Below are 21,185 nucleotides of genomic sequence, written 5' to 3'. Positions count from 1 at the left end.
TTCCATTCAACTTGCTGCATTGCTTTGGCGCGTATTCCCACCGGCCACGGTGGGGACCCACCGGCACTGTCTCTGCCGTCTCTGCCGCGCGCTAGCCCTATCGCCAGCACCAGCGTACCGCCTCCCCCTCACGGCACCTCCCTGTCAGCTTTTTCTGCATCTGCTTCACTCCCTTCTATTTCCCTCCTCCCCGTCGCTCGTCCAGGCGCCATGGAGTCTGATTACGCAGTGGACGGAGAGCTGGCCAGTCTGACCACCGAGGAGCCCGCTCCGGCGACAGCGGCGGCCGGCGGCGGTGATGAAGCGGACGGCGCTGGTCAGGAGGGCCGCATGGCCACCATCCGACTGGTGAGCTGTGCCACCGGAGAGACTGCCCCGCCGGCCAGCGGACCGCCCAGCGGCGTCAGCAGTACTGATGGTGAGCTCACAGTTGTGGAAGGGAGGGGACAGGGAGGGGAGGTCGCTGCACTGCTTCGGGCTGCGGCAGGAGGTAGGGTAGCACTGGGACGTATGGTAGTCATAGCCGCCCGCGGCTCTTGCTAGTTCCCTACCAAATGTAACTTACCGATGCTAAAGCTTTTTCCTATCTCTGAATAAGATATGCTTGTTGTTGGTCATCTGAAATATTAATTCTGATAAAGGCTTGGTAATGATAATTCATTTAGCCGGCCCTTGCCTTCGATCTATCTTGCGACGCATCTCTGCCACTTAGCTATAGCTAGACGAGCTGGGTGGTAAGCTTGGCCCTCAATTTCGCACTGCCCGCTTTTGAAACACAGCCTTTCTACACATAACTGCAGGCTGCTCCCTCTGATCATTATAGATCCATCTTAAATCCCGTGCGCGGAATGATGTTGCAATATCTCTGGAAGTGATTGCTTTGGGCTGCAAGTGGAGACACCAAACACACCTTTCGTCTAACCATAGACCTCAGCTGTAAACCGGTGTACAGAGGTCTATGGTCTGACACATTGGCACCAGTCTCAACTAGTCCTGCGATGTAAGATTTTTCGATGAACAACATTAGGAGACAACAATTTTTGGGTGTCACTGTCCGTCGATATCGTTTGTCTGTGGTGCTTCCGTGTGCGTTTGGGAGCTATGATAGTGTCTGTCTTGGGTGTCATCGTTGGGCTGTTTTCTGGCGTGTCTAGTGTTGTTGGGCAGCTTTTGAACGTCGGCGCTTTATTTGCAGAGATCAGACCTGTCCTGCGGAAGGAGGTTAACACTGGGGAGAACGGTAAGTCAAAACTTTGCCATTTAAGCATTCGAAGAAGTGGATGCTTGATTTTTTCTAGGGCAGATTTCTATTTCGCAGTTTCTCTCCTGCAAAACGGACTGCTTTGTTTGTAGTTCTTATGGCTCACACGATAGATTGCAGCTTCAGGAAAGTGACCAAGGCTTATAAATATAATGTGCCGGCTTTTGTTTGTTGCCATGTTTTCATTTGATTGGACCACTTCTCGATTTTTTTCTTCCAAAGTTTCTTCATCTCCCTATGCAGACCAAAGCCGCCTAAGAGGCGCGAAGGTTCTCTTCTTTTTGAACCGCTGCTCTCCTCTACTGTTTTTCAGAACGGCTGAACGGCTATGGCAGGGTACTTTTACTATTATTTTTTATTACTCGTCCTGTGCAATGACGCTCGATCTTTTGGCTTGCAGCGTGTATTTTGCTCGTATGTTCCAATCCTAATGTCTCTTGTATGGTCCGCTCCTATCACCAGCCTGCTGTGACGTTGTCATTTGAATCCTTCAATTGTTCATGTCGATAGCCAATCTACGAAACTCAAGACCAAAAACATCGTTTGTTTTGTCATTCAAGAGCACCCATCGAAGGTCTATGCTGGCTCATTTCCTGCATCTTCATTACATTATGTTCCGTTTGTTTTTCTATATATTCACTCAGTTTGGTCTTGTATCTGTCGTCACGCCTATTTGCCAGTCTGTTTCGTTTGTATCCATTTTATCCCACCTGACTGTCTCGTCTGCCCTGTCCGCTGGGTTTGTCCGTTGAATCTTTCCTGTCAGTGCTGTCCATCCTGTCCCGTCGGGCTGTCTTGCCTTGTCTGGCGGTCCCGTCTGTCTGTCTGAGTCTGTCCGTCTGTCTGTCTGAGTCTGTCCGTCTGTCGGCTGAGTCTGTCCCATCTGTCGGCTGAATCTGTCCCATCTGTCGGCTGAGTCCGCCATGTCTGTCGGCTGAGTCCGTCCGTCTGTCGGCTGAGTCTGTCCGTCTCGCGTCCCCTCAGCGGCCGAGCGGCCAGCAGAGGACCCAGAGTCGGCGGCTCAGGCCGAGCGGCGACTGATGACCTCTCCGACCGATGACATTGTCAAGGATGGCCTCACTGACGGCATCAGTGGTACGTAGCGGTGTGACACCTAGAATAAATGTGACACCTGTAATCAGAGTGTCACTCAAACAGAGCGCTAATGACAGCGGTATTGGACGCACCGTGACACCACAACTAGCATGTAGGCCAATAACGCATAGACCATTAGGCCAGCGAATTCAGATTGATTTGAGCATTTAAACTACCCGGAGGCGATGTGGGATGGAGTGGTCTGTTTACACAAACTGGACCTCGGTGTTTGGGCTGGTTTGAGCCGGAATACGGGTGATCAGCCACTGGGTTTGGCGTGAATATACACTGCCTGGGTGTCAGGGGCACAAGCCGGCGCCAACGTGGCGTGATCGGAACGGTGGTTGTTTATTGTGAATCTCAGGCGGGTGTCAGGAGATTGGTGACGGTGCATTCCTGGGCTGGACGTGTTGGTCGTGATATTTGAAATTTACCTTGGCAACAGTTTGGAACTTTGAACCCAACGTTCCTGAGGGTAAACAGTGTGACCTTAAACTTATGGCTGCAGTTTAGGACGGGCATAGTCGCGTTTTTTTTTTTCTTGCGTTATCCCGCAGTTATTATTGGGTAATTAATGCTGCCGATTTTTCGGTACTTTATCTAGCCCGATGTTTGTTTTGTGTTGTGATATTCCTCTGTTACGATAGCTCTCTGAGACTTTTGATGACATGGTTGCGTTTCTTATTTGTTTGGCCCGGCTGAAACCCGTCGCTCGTCATTGCGTTATTTTCTACTCTGTCCTTGCTGTATCATTCGTGCGGGATTTGTGTTTTATGGTGCTGTTTCTCCTGATACTATGGTCTACCTGGGTCTTGTCTGCGCCTTTACCCAACAGCTTGAAATTACACAGTCACAAAGCGGGAAACTTCTGTCATGCCTATTCAGTGTTTCACATTACATCTAGCTTCGTTATGCAGCCAGACCCTGAAATGTTTATGTAATTAAGCCTAATCAGGATGTTTCTTATCCTGTTTCCAATAAATATATGCTGTATTATATCGCTTGCTGGCCTCTATACTGACTGCGCCTTCGCGACCCCTGCTCTACTTCCTGCTTCCACGGTCCACACTCCTTCTCGAACCACACAATAATCCAAAGGGGAGATGGGGGGGGGGCACAGTTAATAATATTTTGAACGTGTCCTGATCCCCCTCCCCCCTCACGAAAGGATGGACGGAAAATGAATGCCAATCATTACTGCTCGCCGTCCTTAGTCCGCTATATGTAGTCCCGCCCACGTGCAGGGCTATAAGAGTTACCCTTTTCCCTCACTTAGGCCGAGGATTCCTGGAGATCATCGCATTACGACTGACATCCCTCCCTCCTTTCTCCCAGAGTCCCACATGGGCCAGGAGGAGGAGAAGATGTCGAGCGTGCTGCCCACCATGTGGCTCGGCTCGCAGTCGGGCTGCGTCTACGTCCACTCGGCCAAGGCCCAGTGGAAGCGCTGCATTCACTCCATTCGACTCAAGGACTCGGTGCTCAGCATTGTGTGAGTAGGCGGTGGGAGCAAGATCGAATCTCGGTGGGTCTCAGTGTTTGCACGCGGTGTGAAGTGTCATGTCGTTACTAACATTTTCCTCAGCTGCACTGGAAAAATACTGAAGCATTATTGAGTTTTATAAGCGGTCAAAATTTACACAATGACTCTCGTTCGAGAGGTGATGGTTCCGCCGACGCGATGGTAATTCCCATTGCGTATTTGCAGCTTGACTCGCGTATTTTGCATATCCCGCGCTTTTTATACGCCGAACCTGTTATGACGAACTCCAGGAACCTCCTGAGAGCCCCTTCTCGCTGAATATCTCTGAGGCCGCACCCCGGCCTCCGGGTCATGTGAGGCCGGTCATGTATCGACCGGTAATGTATCGCTCCCCCATCAGGTCATGCATTACTCACCAGCACGTGATTCGGTCATGGTACCATGATCGCATTGCGGTGCCACTTGCCAACACAGGTGATTGTTGAAGGCTGCTGTATGTCTCTGAATATATCGCGTTGGGTTCAACTCTGCTCTCATGTGAGGTCTCTGGGCCGTGACAATCCACTTCGCAGCGAACATGTTGCTGGTTTTCTGACGTCATTTATTTTACCCCGACCTTTCATCACTCCCTGTCTTGAGTTCTCTCTTTCTCTCCCTCTCTCCCTTCCCCTCTTCCATATTCATCACCTAAGTGCACGGCACCACCCCCTTGACCTCAGTTATTTCCCGTCATTGCTGACACCATGGCCGGCCCCTGAGGGTTTCCCAGAGAGATCGGCCCCACTTCCGCTACGCCTTTAGTCTCCCCACATCCACTCACGAGGCCCGCCATCTTTGTATATCTGTTTTCTGACGTACACATTCCTACATTCCAGAACAGCTGTAACGCATTCCTGCATTTTTTCAGACATTCATGAATGTCTCATTTCAAAAGTTGAGGCTGAGACTGAGGCTTGGTAGTTGGTCATAACTATTTACATTGCACTTGCATTTGTATGTCGTCGTCTCGCTCAAATACGTTTGAACATGTTTCTATTTTCTGTTTCAACTCGTAGAAGCCCACGTATGTAACCGCGTCCTGCTCGTTGACATCTTTCCAAAGCCCGCTGTACCCAGAGGAGGCTACGTCTGTGACGGTCCCCGCCCCTGTGTCCGTGTTTCAGTCACGTGAAGGGTCGCGTGCTGGCCTCGCTGGCCGATGGTACGGTGGCCATGTTTCACCGCGGGCCCGACGGCCAGTGGGACCTGACCAACTACCATCTGCTCGACCTGGGCCAGCCGCAGCACAGCATCAGGTCAGCTGATGCGGGCCGGTCACCAGGGTCCACCAGGGCAGTGACAAATGAAAACAAGGAATGTTTTGGGAAGCGTGGTGTAGGAGCTCCCAGCGTACATGCTTTCAAGTATTATCGTCCAGTCCTGCTTCAATCAGCAGTCCTATTATGCCCTCATAATTTCAGCCCCGTTAGTGTGTTTCCGCCATGTGATTTTGGGCACACTCGCTCCGGCATTGCTGTGTAAACCCTTGCTGGATGTACGTGTGTGAATAGCCTGGTCCTGGTTTCGTCGTCAGGTGTATGACAGTGGTGCAGGACAGCGTGTGGTGCGGCTGTCGAAACCGGGTGCATGTCATCAACCCCAAGACCATGCAGGTCCAGGTGAGTGGTCGGCCAATGGCAATGTTGGCGTCAACGGAGCCCAAGCACTGGCGTCAACGGAGCCCACGCACTGGCGTCAACGGAGCCCACGCATATTTGGATGTGTTTACATGGTGTCTCATATGATCTACCGGTGCTGAATTGTAGCCTAGGTACCGTGTCGACTATTGTAATTTTGAAGCTACTGACACGAACAACTGAAATACGGAGCCTTAGCACCGAAATTGTCGCGAAGAACAACATCGCTGCGCTATATCCTCGCCTCCAACTCCTCTCTTCCAGCCCTTCCAACTCCTCACCACTCACTCTCGCCTCCCTCCCCCACAGACGTCGTTTGACGCCCACCCGCGGCGCGAGTCGCAGCTGAGGCAGATGGCCTGGCTAGGTGACGGCGTCTGGGTGTCGATCCGACTCGACTCGACATTGCGTCTGTACCACGCGCACACGCAGCAGCATCTGCAGGACGTCGACATCGAGCCCTACGTCAGCAAGATGCTCGGTGAGTGCCGCGGAGGAAGAGCGGGAGAGAGTAGAGGGTAGATGTGCATTGTGCAGGCGAGAGTAGGTGAATAGTCTGTAGAGCTGGGTTGTGCTTTGGGATTATCTTTGGGCGGATCCAGCATTGACAGAAAGTTGTTTTTGATCATGTTCCCAATGTGTTAAGGATTTCCGTAAAACTATCAGAAGAAATTCGTACAGACGTATCAGCGGTCTGATGTTTACTTTCAGTCTATTTACCTTGGGTATTGTTAAACGCTGCCGGTTACTCCCAGTGCTGGGTCTCTGCGCGCCGGTCTGGATCCGCCCGGGTGACAGTCCGTAGGGACCCCGCCCCGCGCTGTCGCCAGCCTAGCGCTCGCCTGTACAGAGTGCCGCTTGGCTTGGTCGCGCCGCGCCAGGCGGCGGCCGGCTGTCGGCTTGTGCGGGCGCCTGGCCGGGCCCAGCCGCCATCCGTCTGTCTGTCTGTGTGTGCGCGTGTGTGTGGGTGTGTGGGTGGATGTCGCTCGGGACCTCTGCGCCACAACGCTAACACTCTCTCACCTGCTGCCTTTTCTCTTTGTACGCTTACCGCGAGGATCAGGCCTGATCCCTGGAGGTTTGTATAGAGTAGCGCGGCGTCGGTCGGCTGGTCATGCACCCTCTTGCGCCGGCCGACACCTCAGTCCTTGCGCACAGACGATGCACTGGCACCCCCTCACTGCCGCTGGTGTTTTGTCCGACCCCGCATGACAGATTTAGATGGATTGGCGGTTCTAATGCCGTGTCTCTGTCGTATTTAGAGGGGTTAGGTGTCTGGGGGTAATGTTTCTAGATGTTGTTTGTCAGATATAAATATATTGACGCGTGAAAGCATCTGTAAAAAGTCTTAAAAGTCTTAAGAAGGTAGAACGTTTAATGGTGATCACCTTTTGAAAGGCCAATGATGAAGTGTTTGAAGGCTGCTGATGAATTAGTTGCCTGACGTTCAACAATGATGATGATGTATCGAATATGTAATATCAACAACAATGATGTCATATTCCTGTGTCAAGTGTTGTAATTTCCCTGTGTTCGGTGTCCGGTGCTGTAATATCCCTCTGACGCGATCTCCGTCACCAGTGTGCCCGGTGTTGTAATTGACCTGTGTCCGGTGTTGTAATTGACCTGTGTTTAGCGTTGTGTTCGGTGTTTGGTGCTGTAATTTGTCTCTGACTCGCTCTCCGTCACCAGTGTGTCCGGTATTGTAATTGACCTGTGTCCGGTGTTGTAATTCACCTGTGTTTAGTGTTGTGTTCGATGTCCGGTGTTTTAGTTTTGTCTCTGACTCGATGTGTCCGGTGTTGTAATTGACCTGTGTTTAGCGTTGTGTTCGGTGTTTGGTGCTGTAATTTGTCTCTGACTCGCTCTCCGTCACCAGTGTGCCCGGTGTTGTAATTGACCTGTGTCCGGTGTTGTAATTGACCTGTGTTTAGCGTTGTGTTCGGTGTTTGGTTCTGTAATATCCCTCTGACGCGCTCTCCGTCACCAGGTGTGTCCGGTGTTGTAATTTGCTTGTGTCTTGTGTTGTATTTGACCTGTCTCCGGTGTTGTAATTTATCTCTGACTCGCTCTCCGTCACCAGATGTGTCCGGTGTTGCAGGCACCGGCAAGCTGGGCTTCTCGTTCGTGCGTATCACGGCGCTGCTCATCTCGTCGAGCCGGCTGTGGATCGGAACAGGGAACGGCGTGGTCATCTCTGTGCCGCTGAACGCAGACGGTGAGCCCTCGACGGGAGGGGGGATTCGATCATAGGCTCCGGCATAGCAGCGAATCGTCCAATCTGTACTACTTGTCGCTCCCTGTTTCATTTGTCGAGGTATGCGTTGTGGTGATGTGATGTTGGTATGTGGTAACTTTGGACTCGCGTGTTATCGACACGGTGGTGTAGTTTTTAGCTCCAGTCAAACAGTGATGTGATAAGCTCCGGGTAGGTGGGGCACAATCAGGGCTGTGATACTGTTGGAATGGCAACAGTTTGGACGCCGGTCGGTTTGGCGTCGTTTTAACATTCAACGAATCCCTAGGTATCTGTCTTTCCACTTACGTCATTGGTGGTTACCCCGGTATTTGAAGCTAGTTATATAACGTTACCCTGGTATTTGAAACTGGTTATAACGGTACTATAGAGATGGATGGGGCTATGCAAGTTGTCAAGATAACAGCGCACTATCTCTAGAGGCATAATCATATGTAATTGGTGTTTTGTTTGATCTTGTCATTCTTAAGTGATCTCTGTTCAATCAAAAGTCTATATGTCTAGTCATTCTTCAGCTATCGCATACAGTCACGGAGGGGGTGATATCAGATGTTGGTTCGTGTTCCAACTCGCATGTCTCGACTCATATCATTGTCTGATAATCTGAATTGGATCACGTGCCGCCAGTCATATCGAGCGTGGCTGTTATAGAGGGGGAAGATGGACTTTAAGTTCTTGGTACGGGCGCTATCCGCAAAAGACAGACACTTCCCCTTGTCGCTGTCTCATTGCTAAGTCGCCCGTGCAAACTTGCCTGATTGCCTATCAATGAATCGGGCTGAAGCGATGTGATTGAGCGATGGATTGGTTCGTGGGCGCCGCAGGACAATTTATGCTTACGGCAGATACCCAGACCCAAGATTCATTCCGTCATTGAAAAAAAAAAATGATTCAGCTGAGACCAAGCACCCATTCTCATTGAACTCACTTTTACGTTACTCTAGTGTTCACTTGTCCTTACGGTACCGTGCAGCATTACGAACTTCGAATCGTAACGTGTAATTACGGAGCGAGCGAAGCGAGCGGAGTCTTTCCTTAGATTAACGGAAATTTCTGAGTATGAGCGGCCGGCCGGCCGGCCGTGCGGACGCTTTTGCGAGGCTTATATCTCAGCAACCACTTGACCGATTTACATGCGGTAATTTTTGTAGGGTAGCTTCATTCCTTCTACCAAGTATTGGACTATTCCCGATGCATGTGGCTGACCCCTTATGCACGTGCCACGTGCAAAACGAAGAGGTGTCATTTTGTAATTGTTGCAATATCTCGGTAACTACTTGGCCGATTGTGCTGAAAGTTGGCATGTAGGTAGGCACCCACTAGGCACTGCATATCCATGTGCCAGAGTTGGGGTGCTGCTGCACGTGTGCACGTGCAGGGGTCGTTTCCAGATCTCGAGAACGGCTCGACCGATTGCGCTCAAATTTGGTACACAGTTAGGGACCGGTTTGTAGAGTGCCGTGCATAGTCAGTTGGGACCCATTTTGCACGTGCTCACGTGCAGGGTGCCGCTTCCAGATTTCGAGAACGGCTGAACCGATTGTACTCAAATTTGGCACACCGCTAGAGACCGGTTAGTAGGGTGCCGTGCGCAAGTCATTTGGAGGTACCCCCTCGAAATTTCGCACGTGCAAGGCTCACCCTCTCGCTCGCTCCGTTAGTCGCCCCAAAAGGCGTTATACTGGTTTTATCTTTATTAGTCGGGTATGGTAGGGTCTTATTTATCGTCATGTAGTTACCATGCAGTTAGGATATTATAGCTCGTATATCTCGCGGTGGATACGAGCTTGACCTCACCGCCCCGGTGTTCTTTGTTGCGGCAAGTACTCTTTATCTTTAACCCTATTCCTGGCGGGCTCCGCCGGGACAAGAAACTGGCGGGGGGGGCCGATTCGGCCCCCCCCCCCTGAGATCTCGAGAACGAAGCAAGATAGCGACAAGCGGTAAACGGCATCGGATACGCACGGTCAAGATCTACAATTTTTACTAAGGTCATTTTCAGGTCAGGTCAAAGATGACGTCACAGGGGTCGAAAAACTCAAAATGGCGGCGCTAGATATAGAGAGAGTTTTTCTCGAATAACTTTCGAATTAGTCAAGATAGGAACAAACTAAGGGCATCATCGTGATCCTCTCGTCAATCCGCATCGAATGATATATATGTTGACCTCGAAAGGTCAAGGTCAAAGGTTGACCTTAGGTCACGTGACCTCGAGGTCATCATGTATATCATTCGATGCGTCTTGACGAGCTGAACACAATGAGACCATCCACGCGTCTGTATCTTGTTCCTGTACGGAGTTATTGGCCAAAAACCTTTGGTGACCTTTGATGACGTCACATGACCTCACAGCTGCCCAACAGCAAAACAGACCTCAAGGTAGTGAAGGTTGATCGTATATGAAGTTATGTATGGTATATGGGGCCATTCCGACCCGTTTTAGTGGTAAAAACAGGGAGTTGATTTTTCCCCCATTGACTTATAATGGGGAGGTCGCGAAACTGACCTGACCTTAGGTCACCGATATCAAAATTCCGAGATATACAAATTGCACATACTGGTACCCTAACTAAAGCCTGAAGAGAAGAAATTGATCGGTCAAAAACTCTAGCTCTGGCGTGATTGCAAACTTTTCTGAGGTAGGGTCACCAAACCGCCTCTGGTGACCTGACCTGAGGTCAGATCAACTCAAAATTTTCAGACATGTTGCGTAGAAGCCTTTTAGGAAAAGTCAGAAAATTTGAGCTTCCTAGCTCAACGCGTTTGGGAGAAATAACCAAAAAACCTCAGGGGGGGCTCCTGAGGCCCCCCCCCCCCCGCCAGGAATAGGGTTAAATGCCCGTTGAGTCGGACCCTTCTTGTGAGCTTTATCGCGTTATGCTATCTCTTGAAATATCATTCATGCTCATGTTAGTCTTAAAACATCAACTTTGTTGAGTTAAGGTCTCTGTGTATGGTGTACGCACGTTGTACAGACACAATTTCGGGTTATTGAAAGGCTGTATAAGCACTGATAACTCTCCCTGCCCTCACCTGTCTGCGTAAGCCCTCCCATCGACTCTTCCTCCCCTCCTCTCTAAAGGCTCGGTGTCTCAACCATCACCTGGCCCCAACCCCTCCTCCTTTCCCTACAGACAGGGCATCCCGAGCCGACCCCCCACCTCTGACTCTCCGTCTTCTCTCCACAGGCTCGGCGTCTCGACCGCCGGGCGGCGCCGGCGGTGGCGGCGCCGGCGCCGGCGCGCCCCGTCTCCCCGGCGGCGTGGTGCGGGTCTACTCGGACGCTCGCGGCGAGCAGCTCACGCCGGCCAGCTTCATACCGTACTGTCACATGGCGCACGCGCAGCTCAGCTTCCACGGGCACCGGGACGCCGTCAAGTTCTTCGTGGCCGTGCCAGGTAGGAGGGCGGGCCGTGGATGACGGGTGGAAGAGGGAATAGCGGGGGGTGAACAAGCCTTGATGCGAGGGCATGCTTGAATCATGGATCGGTTGGTTGAAGTGGTTGAATAAATTTTCTCAATGAAGTGGTTTGTAGTATAATTATAGAAATGTACTTCCCCTTCATGACTGTTCACTTTATGTATGTAAATATGCTCTGCTGAATAATTAATCGGCGAGTGTGTAACGTTGCTCCTTATGTGACCCGGTGGATCCCTGTGCCTCCCTGGTATGTGTAATGTGAGGCCCTGGAGTGAAATGAGAGGCCCCTAGTGAGGCCCTAGCGAACCCTGGAGTGCTGGTTGTCCATGGTGGCGGTTCATTTGACCGTTGGAAAGTCATTGGAGGCGCCAGCTCAGCCCTGTGATCCATTACACTCGTACTGCGCAGTATAGTACAGGCGCTCGTTGCTGATGCATCGTTTGCCGGATGCAAATGGCCCAATGCAACCGTGGCAGCGTGCCAGCGCTGAATAGTGTCGGGTGCGGCCAAGTATATGCAGTTACTACGGGCCCGATCACGTTTTCACATAGCGTTTATTTACAATCATCCCCTGTCCCGCCAAGCCCCTCTGACATCGAAACACTTCCTCGCGGCACCTGCATGATGCAACAAGCATCAGACTCCTATTGAAGCGGGACAGGTGAATGCCATACTCTCACGGCTGCTACCCTTCCAGTCTGAACATCCAGGTTGAGATTCTCGGCATTGGAAATCATCTGTCTCGTTAATGTAGAAAAAAATGTTCCACCATTTTCCAGCTAGGAATCGCAGCTAGTGTTCTACGCTGAGCAACATATTATAGTTGATAGTGAGTCGTGGCATTGGGCCCAGCTATCTCTATTCTAAGTGAAAAAAAACTCAAAACCACCTTGGCCTAGTTAGCTCTTGTGTCCGTTTTTCACCATCCCCGGCAAAGTTTCAGCGCTGCACGGTTTGAATACAGTGCACAGTGCAACCAACCCCCATAGGGTCTGTGCCCATTATCAGAGCCGTGTTGCACGCTCATGGACCATGCATGGTGATTCACCCTTCCGGCGTGTGTTTGTTTATCTTTGTGCAGGGGCTGGTAAAGCTGCAGCTGCTCGCGGGGATGCGGGTACGGGTAGGTCCCTCCGTCGGCCCGGGGCTGGCTGCGACGGTGTTCTGTGGGTTTTGCGGCTGTATGTAGGGGCGTTTGACAGTCATTGTGACAGGGATTCACAGATCGGGGCTACAGGAAGTGATGATTGAACGACTCTGTGACTGACGTGTGAATGACCCCGCTACCAACACGCCTGTAAACTCTCCTAAGATTGACACATGCGCTAAAACGACGGCGAAACCAACTATGAAGCAGGAGTGTGACATTCGCGCCGGTTTGGCGAAGGACTTGTTTAGTCATCACACCATGTGACATGCTGTCAAGATGACATGGGCAGATGACAATCTATTTTCTCAGGTTATCAAGTCTAGGCTACCTTAATCGTATGCGAGTTTGGTCGATTGTGTCAGCAAGTGGAAACATTACGAACAGTATCATGTTCCGTTGAGGGGCGATGGGGGGGGGCTGTGGGGATGCCTGTAGATGGGACACTAAAGTTGTGGTCTAAGTCAATCTGGAAGACAGTGTTGCCTCTATGAGGCAGTTTTTGATGTGCATGAAATCTGACAGGACACTGAACTCTGATGTCATGTTCGTACTGTTATGTGGCAATGCATATCCGTTTACGGTTAGATATGATTAAAACACTCGTGTATCAGCGTTAGCATCCTGTGTTCGTCATAAATCAATCCGACTTAGGTATCTCCTAATCAAAAGTTGAAATAATTACTCCTACATCGATAAGCAATGTTGACGTCCATCTACTTTGGCCGACACATCCTCATTCCTCAATTCACCCCATTCCCCTCTCCCACCTCCCCGTCCGCCGTTTCGTTCCCTTTGCCCTCTTATCAGTCAGCTGTGTGTAATGAATTCAGCGCCGTGCGTCTGTCTCCCAAACCAGTTCCACTCGTAGTACTACCGATGACAGGCTGTCTGAGGGGGGTAGGTGGGTGTGTCAATGAAGGACGAACCTCGGTCAAACAGAGGCGTCTGTGAGGTAGGTCGGGAAGACTAGAGTACTCGTGTACCGGAAGGGGGAAGGAGGGAAGAGTAGGGAGTTCTAAGGAGGACAGTCCAGTTACGGCGGGTACTTTTGGGACTGAGTGCAACGCGTCAACGCGTCAGCCTGAGCGGGAAGGCCAATTCAGCTCGCTGCGAACTGCTCGGGACAGGACGGGGATGGACACAAATTGTGACGCCAATGAGTAATATGTAACGTAACGAAACGAGCGATTATACACCATCGCGTCACCTCCGCTCGGTCCGGCCCGGCACGGTCCGTCCCCTCGACTCATCTGAAACCGAAGGCGCGCGGTGGCGGTCGCGGACAACTGACTGGCCACAGGGGTGGCTACTGGGCTGCCCGACGCGGGATGATTCAGACTGGGGAACGATCGGTGTCCTAGGTCAGTTACTACGAGAGTCAAGGTTACTATAGCGCAGATTTAGGTCACTGAGGTGGAAGTAGGGTGGAGAGGTGTTGCGAAAGGCGTTAGCGATTGGAGATAGGAATGTGTCATGTTTTGGATGGACGGTAGAGGAGCGAAGACATGCTAATGACAACAACTAGACCAGCTGAATGCAATGCGCTTCAGCAGGCATATGACCAATAAATGCTCTTTGCATTTAAACGTCATTGCGATGGCTGCCCGAAGTGATTGATGCCTTATCAGCTGTGCTCAGTGTTTGATTAGGTAAAAGTAGTGCGAAATTGAAGCAATAAAGAGTTTCGGCCCGCATTGCCCACAAGATAGTCCTTTCCGGGACAATGAACACGATAAGTCAGTGGGGACGCCAATGCGGGTCTGAGCTCGTGATGCAAGGGACACACTCATGACGAGGAAAGTCGGGACGGAACGCTTGAGGGTCGGACGGATGCGGGCCGAGATACAACGGGGGTAGCGTTATTCACCAAGGGGGAGGGGTTAAGACGCTTGGTGACCAGCATCCGCACCCGATATGGGTTCCGGAAGGGGAGCGTCAGGGACCGATCATCGCAGGGTGGTTTGTGATTCAGCAGTGGTTGTGACCGGCGACGCCAGTTGATGGGGCGGTCCTGCCTCGTTGTTCGAAGTGGTGCTGTAGGTCAGGGATGCGAGTGCAGATGGCTGAGGCTGAATTACGCCACTTGTATTGGACGAGTGATTGTATCTCAGAGTTGCTCACCGATGAGGAACACTATACCAACTTTGTTAGGTGATTTCATACTGTTCTGGCTCTCATCCCGCAATTTCCGTCGATACACTAACTACGTGAAAGTCATGGTAATGTCTAGGGTGGTCGTCTGCCGGCCTCCAGCTGCCGGTTACCGTCCGCTGCTGCCGGCCGCCGCTGCCGGCCGCTACCCGTGGCCGGAGCCCGTGCGGGCCTTGGCTGGAGGCCGCACCGGGCAGCCTGCGGCTCTGTCACGTGACCGGACCTGACCTGACGAGGGGCGCACGGAGTCCCTCGCCGGTATTCTGATGTGAGCGGCGGCCCGTGCCACGAAAGTGACCTTTTGTTAGCACATTGCATCAGCTTTGTGATAGTAAGGCTGTGCTGTTTCTGGCTTTGTTTACCATGACACTGTGGCGTGGTTTGTACCCGTCATTTGTTTGTCCTTTTGCATTGACGTCACTCTCGGCAAATGTCATGACACTCGCCCGATGACTGATCGGCCTACTTTTCGGAGCGAATGTCAGGGATCGTTAACCTTACATACAAAATTGATGCGTTATCTTTCAAATAAGTCTGGGCATCCTTACGACTGTTCATCCTGAACTTTGATCACGGTACTCAGCACTGGTAGGTAACTAGTAGCAGCAGCATTGAGAGCATCTTGACGAAAAGGCGACATCTGACTCGAAACGTCTTCCGATGCAATACGTCTCCCGTGATCCCCACTCCTTGTGACGCTCCCTCCGTGACACACCTTCTGTGACACCTCTACCTGTCTGTGACACCTCCCTGTGACATTTTGACACTTTGTCTCGCTGTGACACTGTCTCCTTGCGACACTTTGACACCTCCACGTCTCCCGGCAGGCTCGGGCGGCCTCAGCTCCGCCTCCCAGACCGCCTCGACCGCCGGCGGGTCGGCCGCCGCCTCCTCCGCCGAACAGAAGCCGCGCTCACTACTGGTCATGTCTGGAGGCGAGGGTTACATCGACTTCCGAATCGGTCAGTCCGCCGCCCCCGCCCCCGCCCCCGCCCCCGCCCCCGCCGGGGCGCCGCGTCGGGCGACACCAGGTGTGCAGGCCGCCCCCGTCTGACGCACTGGCTCGCAGCTTTGCTCACGACTCACTCGCTCGCTGCTAACTGTGTGGCTCGCAGTTCGGACCCGCGGGTAGCTGTCGCTCAATCGGAGGCGCCTCCAAAGTGGAGAGTTTGGCGGGACGGCGCTGCGCGGGTCTGGACGAGCTGTTACTAACCCCGGGGGCGAGGTTGTAGTGACTAAAACCCTGGGACTAAACTACAATAATAGACTGAGATGTATTCAGAAGAGAATTCCAATCCAGTGGTATCCTGGCCATCTAAGGCTGACCAAACGTGGACATCAGCGTCCCATGTTCCTAGCTGAGTTCTCGGTTGTCTCCTGCCTAACATGGCATTGACCCGATGGGCGTCACAGCCTCCCCCCACTCCTTTAGGTACCGTGCTGCTATATTTGCACTGCAGCAGACCCTCTGTTACGTCAGACGGGGGCGGTCCGCCTCGCCGGTCCATAGGCGCTGTGTGGGGTGATGTGTGGCAACCGCTCAGCCTTCTGGACTCCAGTCTTGCTAAAATCAGACTTCTCTAGACTAGACCCATTAGAGGTAGTCTGGGGCTGCTTTGGGGTGTGTCGTGTCCCTCTGTTTGTGGGCGTGTGTCTTCTACTGGTCGTGGCCTGGGAAACGGGCGAACATCTACCCCTACGCTACGGCAGCCGCGCACTGACACGTTTCTTGTCACCGTAACATTCAAGGTTCGTCACGTTTTACTTGTTGCCATTTTGATTGAGCTTTGGAAATTCACTAGCTTTAGCTCGCTTGTACAGCTGCGGCGCTGCCAAATGAGGGTGTAGATGTCCGCTCTTGTGTGTGTCGGGTCTGCCGGGGTCGGGTCCATAGCCTCTGCTCGGCCGGGGCCGGGTCCATAGCCTCTGCGTGTGTCTTTCGGCCGGGGCCGGATCAGGGGCTGGCCCTCGGGCGGGTGGTGACCGGCCGCCGCCCGGCGCTGCTGTGTCGCCCAGATGAGGACGCGCAGGAGACGGCCAGCCACCTAATCATGTGGCAGCTGACTGACGACGTGTGTCACGTGACCTCTGACGTCACCACCCCACCACCGACCGACGGGCGGGCGGCCGAGGCGGCGGCATCATGTAAGCAGCGGCTGCGCGGTGCCGGGTCTCTGCACACTGTTCAGTATAGGCGAATGTAGGCGAGCACATGCCTACCGATGCCCGATGGTTTGGGTTACTGATCACCTCCCCCTCCCCCCCCCCCCCGACCCCACCCGTCTTTACCCACATTTGTCACTCGGCACAGTTGAGGGTTACCGATTCCTTCCTTACCAATCCTTTAGTGTCAGTTGGTTGAACTGCTGACCACTGTCTGCACGATATTGGTCACAGTATCTTGATTGTTCTTATTCTGTCTAGTCATGATGAATTGGTCGTTCATGAAAAGTGTTAGCTCATTGGACGGACCCTTCAAGTTCCTGATATTGATAAGATATCAGCAACATTCCCAGTAAGCCACTGCATTGTCCCGCAGCTTTTGAGATATAAGAAGGTTGTCAGGAACCGAACCTAGCCCTTTCCTCTCCCTGTCTGCCTGGGTCCCCTTACCCTACTCTTGACCAGGGTACACGACATGCTAGTACAGTCTCTGTGGATTAGCTCCGGGCACCGATTCACCTCGACCCCTGCACCGCTCGCTGCTTGCTGCATACGCCGCCCGGCACAGTCTCTCTCCTGATTCTCTTTTGTATCTCCCTTTTTCTGATTTTTCTTCTTCTCTTCCTTCTTTGTCTGAGCCTTCTGCTGCCTCGCCAGTTCGCGTTTTTACCGTATGATTAGTGAATCATGTGCTGTTTGCTTTGTTACTTGGCTGGTGACTTGGCGTCTTCCCGACTCTTGCTTTTTCATGTTTTCTTAATCGCTGCAAGCGGCTTCACCGGAAAGCGTTGCAGCTGTTCGCTACGTCGGGCGCCTTCCGCTGATATCAGGAACACCGCGCGTTGTGAAATTTCCCCTCGCTTCACGCGCGTTTCCGATGTGTACTTCACACTCGACACACCACCAGCTAGCTCGGCTGCTCACTCCACGGACTTATTCCTTCTTAGATCGGAGGCTCGCTCACTTCAAGAAGTTTTTAAGGTTCTAAATTACCTGTTTCCAAAAACAAGTCACTCCTTTGAGACTGTCTTGTGCTTTTCTTGTTTTTTTTTCTCTCCCCTTTCACTTTTTTGTTGTTTCCTTGTACTTTTACCACTACTTTAACCACGATATGATTTCTGCTTTTTTCAGTTCACTGCCTATCCTCCGCCTTAGTTCCCCCTTGCTTTCTTCACTTTTCCGTTTTGTTACACTCACTGGGTCTGGACGGGAGCATGGTCGGTTTCACCGCACGCTTCTCGCCCTGTGGTGGCCACTCGAACCTGACTTTACTGGACTTGACCTGACCACTGACGTGATCTGACCGGACCGGACCGGACCTGACCTGACCTGACCTGACCTGACCTGACAGCCGTGAATCAGTCGTGATCGATTGACCTTCCCTGACCCGACAGACGACCATTCACGTTAAGTTAGACGTTCATGTGCCCACGTCTACGTGAATGACTCGAATGCCAGTTGGAAAACAACACCTTGTATTGGATGACCACCAAACGCAGTGCATGGGCTGGATGGTGTCTTGTTGGCAGGCACAAGTCGAAACATCTCACTGGAATGTCCAGGTGTGATCCGAGCACACGATTTTGCATTACTCGGGATACATAACGACTGGTAATATGGTCTGGGAAAGGTTTGGGGTATAATCTAGTGTCTACATTTATATCAAACATTGTGCTGGACTGTTGCCCTTTGCTATCTATCATTATCTTGTCACTATTTGCTGACATTTGAGGTTTAATTCCTTTGAAATTACTCCTCGTTTATAATGCCGACGTCTACGTCAATCTGTGCTCCAGTCTGCAGTCAAGTTCAGGGTACGGGGACCCGCAGTTGCTACTGTACAGCGACCCTGAGTAAATTGTCCCAGCACCCTCACAGGAAACAACGATAAGCTGTCAGAGGGCACGCACAGAAAACCTCAGCTGCTCTTGTACAGGGACCGGCAGTTGATATCAATGTTGTCGGTTGTTACTGGACAGGACAGACGGCTATAGTTGGGGTTCGTGTACAGTAGCAACTGCATCGTGAAGTTAAATGATTGAGTCTCTACTTTCAGTTTGCATGAATGAGAAGTATGCGCATCTGGCTGACCTTATCCTCACTTCTGTATGGAAATATGAAATTGCAAAAATAAATTACTGTATTAAAAATCGAGATATTTCGAGCACAGCTCTTCGTCGGTCGATTGTAATTATTTACACACATAACAGGCACACAATGTCGAATTCGTCTCAAGTTCTTCAGTAATGTCGCAGTAAGAAATTTAAATACACAGATCCCGTGCAAATTGATCACCCTAGTTCCTACCTTAAATCTAAACATAATTCCCCAGTTAAACTAGCAGTACATATATAGGTATCTTTCAAGAACCAATTCACACACATTTATATACATTATTTTGGAAGAAGCTGCCATGATGTAGTGTTATCGTTAATTTTGGGCCTGGCGTCCCGGATGAAGATGGATTCAGCGATTCTTCTATCCGCTTCGTCTTTGCATACACGCAGGATTTTGGCCGTCACCGAGATGTCGCGTCGATCCATCTCAGGGTGCTTATGCAGCGCATGCTCTCCTAGGGGAGTGTCCTCTTCTCTGTTAATGCCGTTCCTCCGATGCTCGTTGTAGCGGAGTCTAACTGGCCTGCTCGTTTCTCCGATGTAGGTGTCGCCGCAGTGACTGCAGGTAAGTTCATATACCACGTTTTTGGTCGTGCACTTGGACTGTAGCCTGGCATGAATGACAGCACCTTCGTCCCGAGGGGCAGGGGGCTGGGTTCAGTCGTGTCTTGACCAGTCGTTTCTTCAGGGTGTTGTTGGTGGTCCATGCTATCTCCACTGGTAATCCAGAGTTGATTGCAACCTTCTTCACCTGAGCAGCCACCTTGTCATTAACGAAGGGCAGTCGGATATATGTGCCTTGCTTCTTCTTGTTCTGTTGTCGCTGATCTGGCCGTTCCCGTCGTTCTCTTCCTCTGTCTCTGCTTCTCTCTTCATGTTTCTTCATTTCCCTCCAACTGTACTCCTTGATCATCTTCATCGGATATCCATTACTGACAAACAGATGACGTATCTTCTCGAGCCCTCTTTTTCTTGCCGCTGTGTCTGAGCCAAGACGGATCGCCCTAGTGATCTGTGATGTGAGCACAGCCTTCTTTGTAGACCTGGCATGTGCCGAGTCATACGGCAGAATGATCGGTGCCGCCATGGGCTTGAAATACAGCTCCGTGCTGTACGAGCCGTCCTGTCGCACGCTTATCAGTGTGTCCAGGTATGGCAGCGTCCCGTCCTGGTCTGATCGCTCAATCGTGAATTGAATGGCCGGATGTCTCGAGTTGAGGAACTAAGGTGATCAAGGTAGGAACTAGGGTGATCAATTTGCACGGGATCTGTGTATTTAAATTTCTTACTGCGACATTACTGAAGAACTTGAGACGAATTCGACATTGTGTGCCTGTTATGTGTGTAAATAATTACAATCGACCGACGAAGAGCTGTGCTCGAAATATCTCGATTTTTAATACAGTAATTTATTTTTGCAATTTCATATTTCCATACAGAAGTGAGGATAAGGTCAGCCAGATGCGCATACTTCTCATGATGATATTCCTCAGAACGCTTAACCACTTACGATTTTGCATGAATGAGTCAAATCGGCCGAACATTGCAGTGAGTTGAGAGTTCATCGTGGTTTGCAGGGTAAAGCGACAGAACCCATTGGTCCGTGATTCCCATGTCTGACCTTTTGACGATGTCCTCTATTCAGTCTATTGTTGCTCAATGGTCTGGTGCCCAGTGACCTTGATGAGGTGCTCTGCGGGGCCCGGACCATGTTGTGTAGTGGCGGATGACCCTGATTTGTTGCTCAGAGGAGGGAGTCACGTGAGTCTCAGAGCTTTAGCCTTGATAGTTTATCTGCCACCATCAATCAAGGAGCTGATTGTTGGTGGGTATCAGGGATCAGCTGACATCGAATGATCTTAACTGAAAGGTCTCAGATGACCAGGGGACTACATCGCATTTGATGGCTTTTCTCAACAGATGGCGCCATTGGTACCGTGCGTGCGTGATTGCGCAACTCCTAGGTCACATGTATCAGACCCACAGATGTTTCGATTTGTGTTCGCTTATTCACACTACTGCGAACAATGACTAAGCTAAATGAAATTTTCGTCAGCTGACCGTGGTATGTTCCGAACAAAGTCCACGTCAACGGCATCGTGCCGGTGCAACGCTGTATGAATCGTGTTTCCTGTTCAGCGTTCAATTCGGTTTCCTTGTTTACATCGTTGCAATCTGTATCCAAGTTACATTGCGTAGACTTTGATGTTTGAACGCCTATCTCGGCGTTCTGAGTAGAGGTCTGTTCATCGTCCAACTTACATCACTGACTGCTGAACCATCGCTGTCAGAACTCATCGTCGGCAGTAATCGATGTCGACTCATCTCAGTGAACTCATACAGCCTCCTGCCTGTTGGAGCCTGTCTCTGAGCTGTCTCATCTCATCTCCCGTGCTCTCCCCAGGGTGTGT

At 51.4% G+C, this 21,185-nt stretch overlaps 1 protein-coding gene across 50 annotated transcripts in view; it reads left to right on the top strand.

Moving 5' to 3' along the window:
- The window catches only part of LOC122363183 (C-Jun-amino-terminal kinase-interacting protein 4-like), a 66,445-nt gene that overhangs the window by 30,656 nt on the left and 14,604 nt on the right, over positions 1-21,185 (top strand). For 12 of the 50 annotated variants that reach the window (XM_043332345.1, XM_043332152.1, XM_043332450.1 and 9 more), the window contains 11 exons: positions 206-418; positions 1,196-1,240; positions 2,246-2,356; positions 3,692-3,848; positions 5,003-5,134; positions 5,413-5,497; positions 5,825-5,996; positions 7,599-7,733; positions 10,961-11,170; positions 15,322-15,456; positions 16,511-16,639. In XM_043332345.1, coding sequence (XP_043188280.1) covers positions 206-418; positions 1,196-1,240; positions 2,246-2,356; positions 3,692-3,848; positions 5,003-5,134; positions 5,413-5,497; positions 5,825-5,996; positions 7,599-7,733; positions 10,961-11,170; positions 15,322-15,456; positions 16,511-16,639 — 1,524 coding nt within the window. The remainder of the gene's footprint in view (positions 1-205; positions 419-1,195; positions 1,241-2,245; positions 2,357-3,691; positions 3,849-5,002; positions 5,135-5,412; positions 5,498-5,824; positions 5,997-7,598; positions 7,734-10,960; positions 11,171-15,321; positions 15,457-16,510; positions 16,640-21,185) is intronic. The other 38 variants (XM_043332284.1, XM_043332327.1, XM_043332455.1 and 35 more) reach the window with 7 other exon arrangements.

Source organism: Amphibalanus amphitrite, unplaced genomic scaffold (genome assembly GCF_019059575.1).
Source record: "Amphibalanus amphitrite isolate SeventyFive unplaced genomic scaffold, NRLGWU_Aamphi_draft 000026F_arrow, whole genome shotgun sequence".
NCBI lineage: Eukaryota > Metazoa > Arthropoda > Thecostraca > Balanomorpha > Balanidae > Amphibalanus > Amphibalanus amphitrite.
The sequence above is the reverse complement of the archived record's forward strand: the minus strand, read 5'-3'. Positions and strand labels throughout refer to the sequence as shown.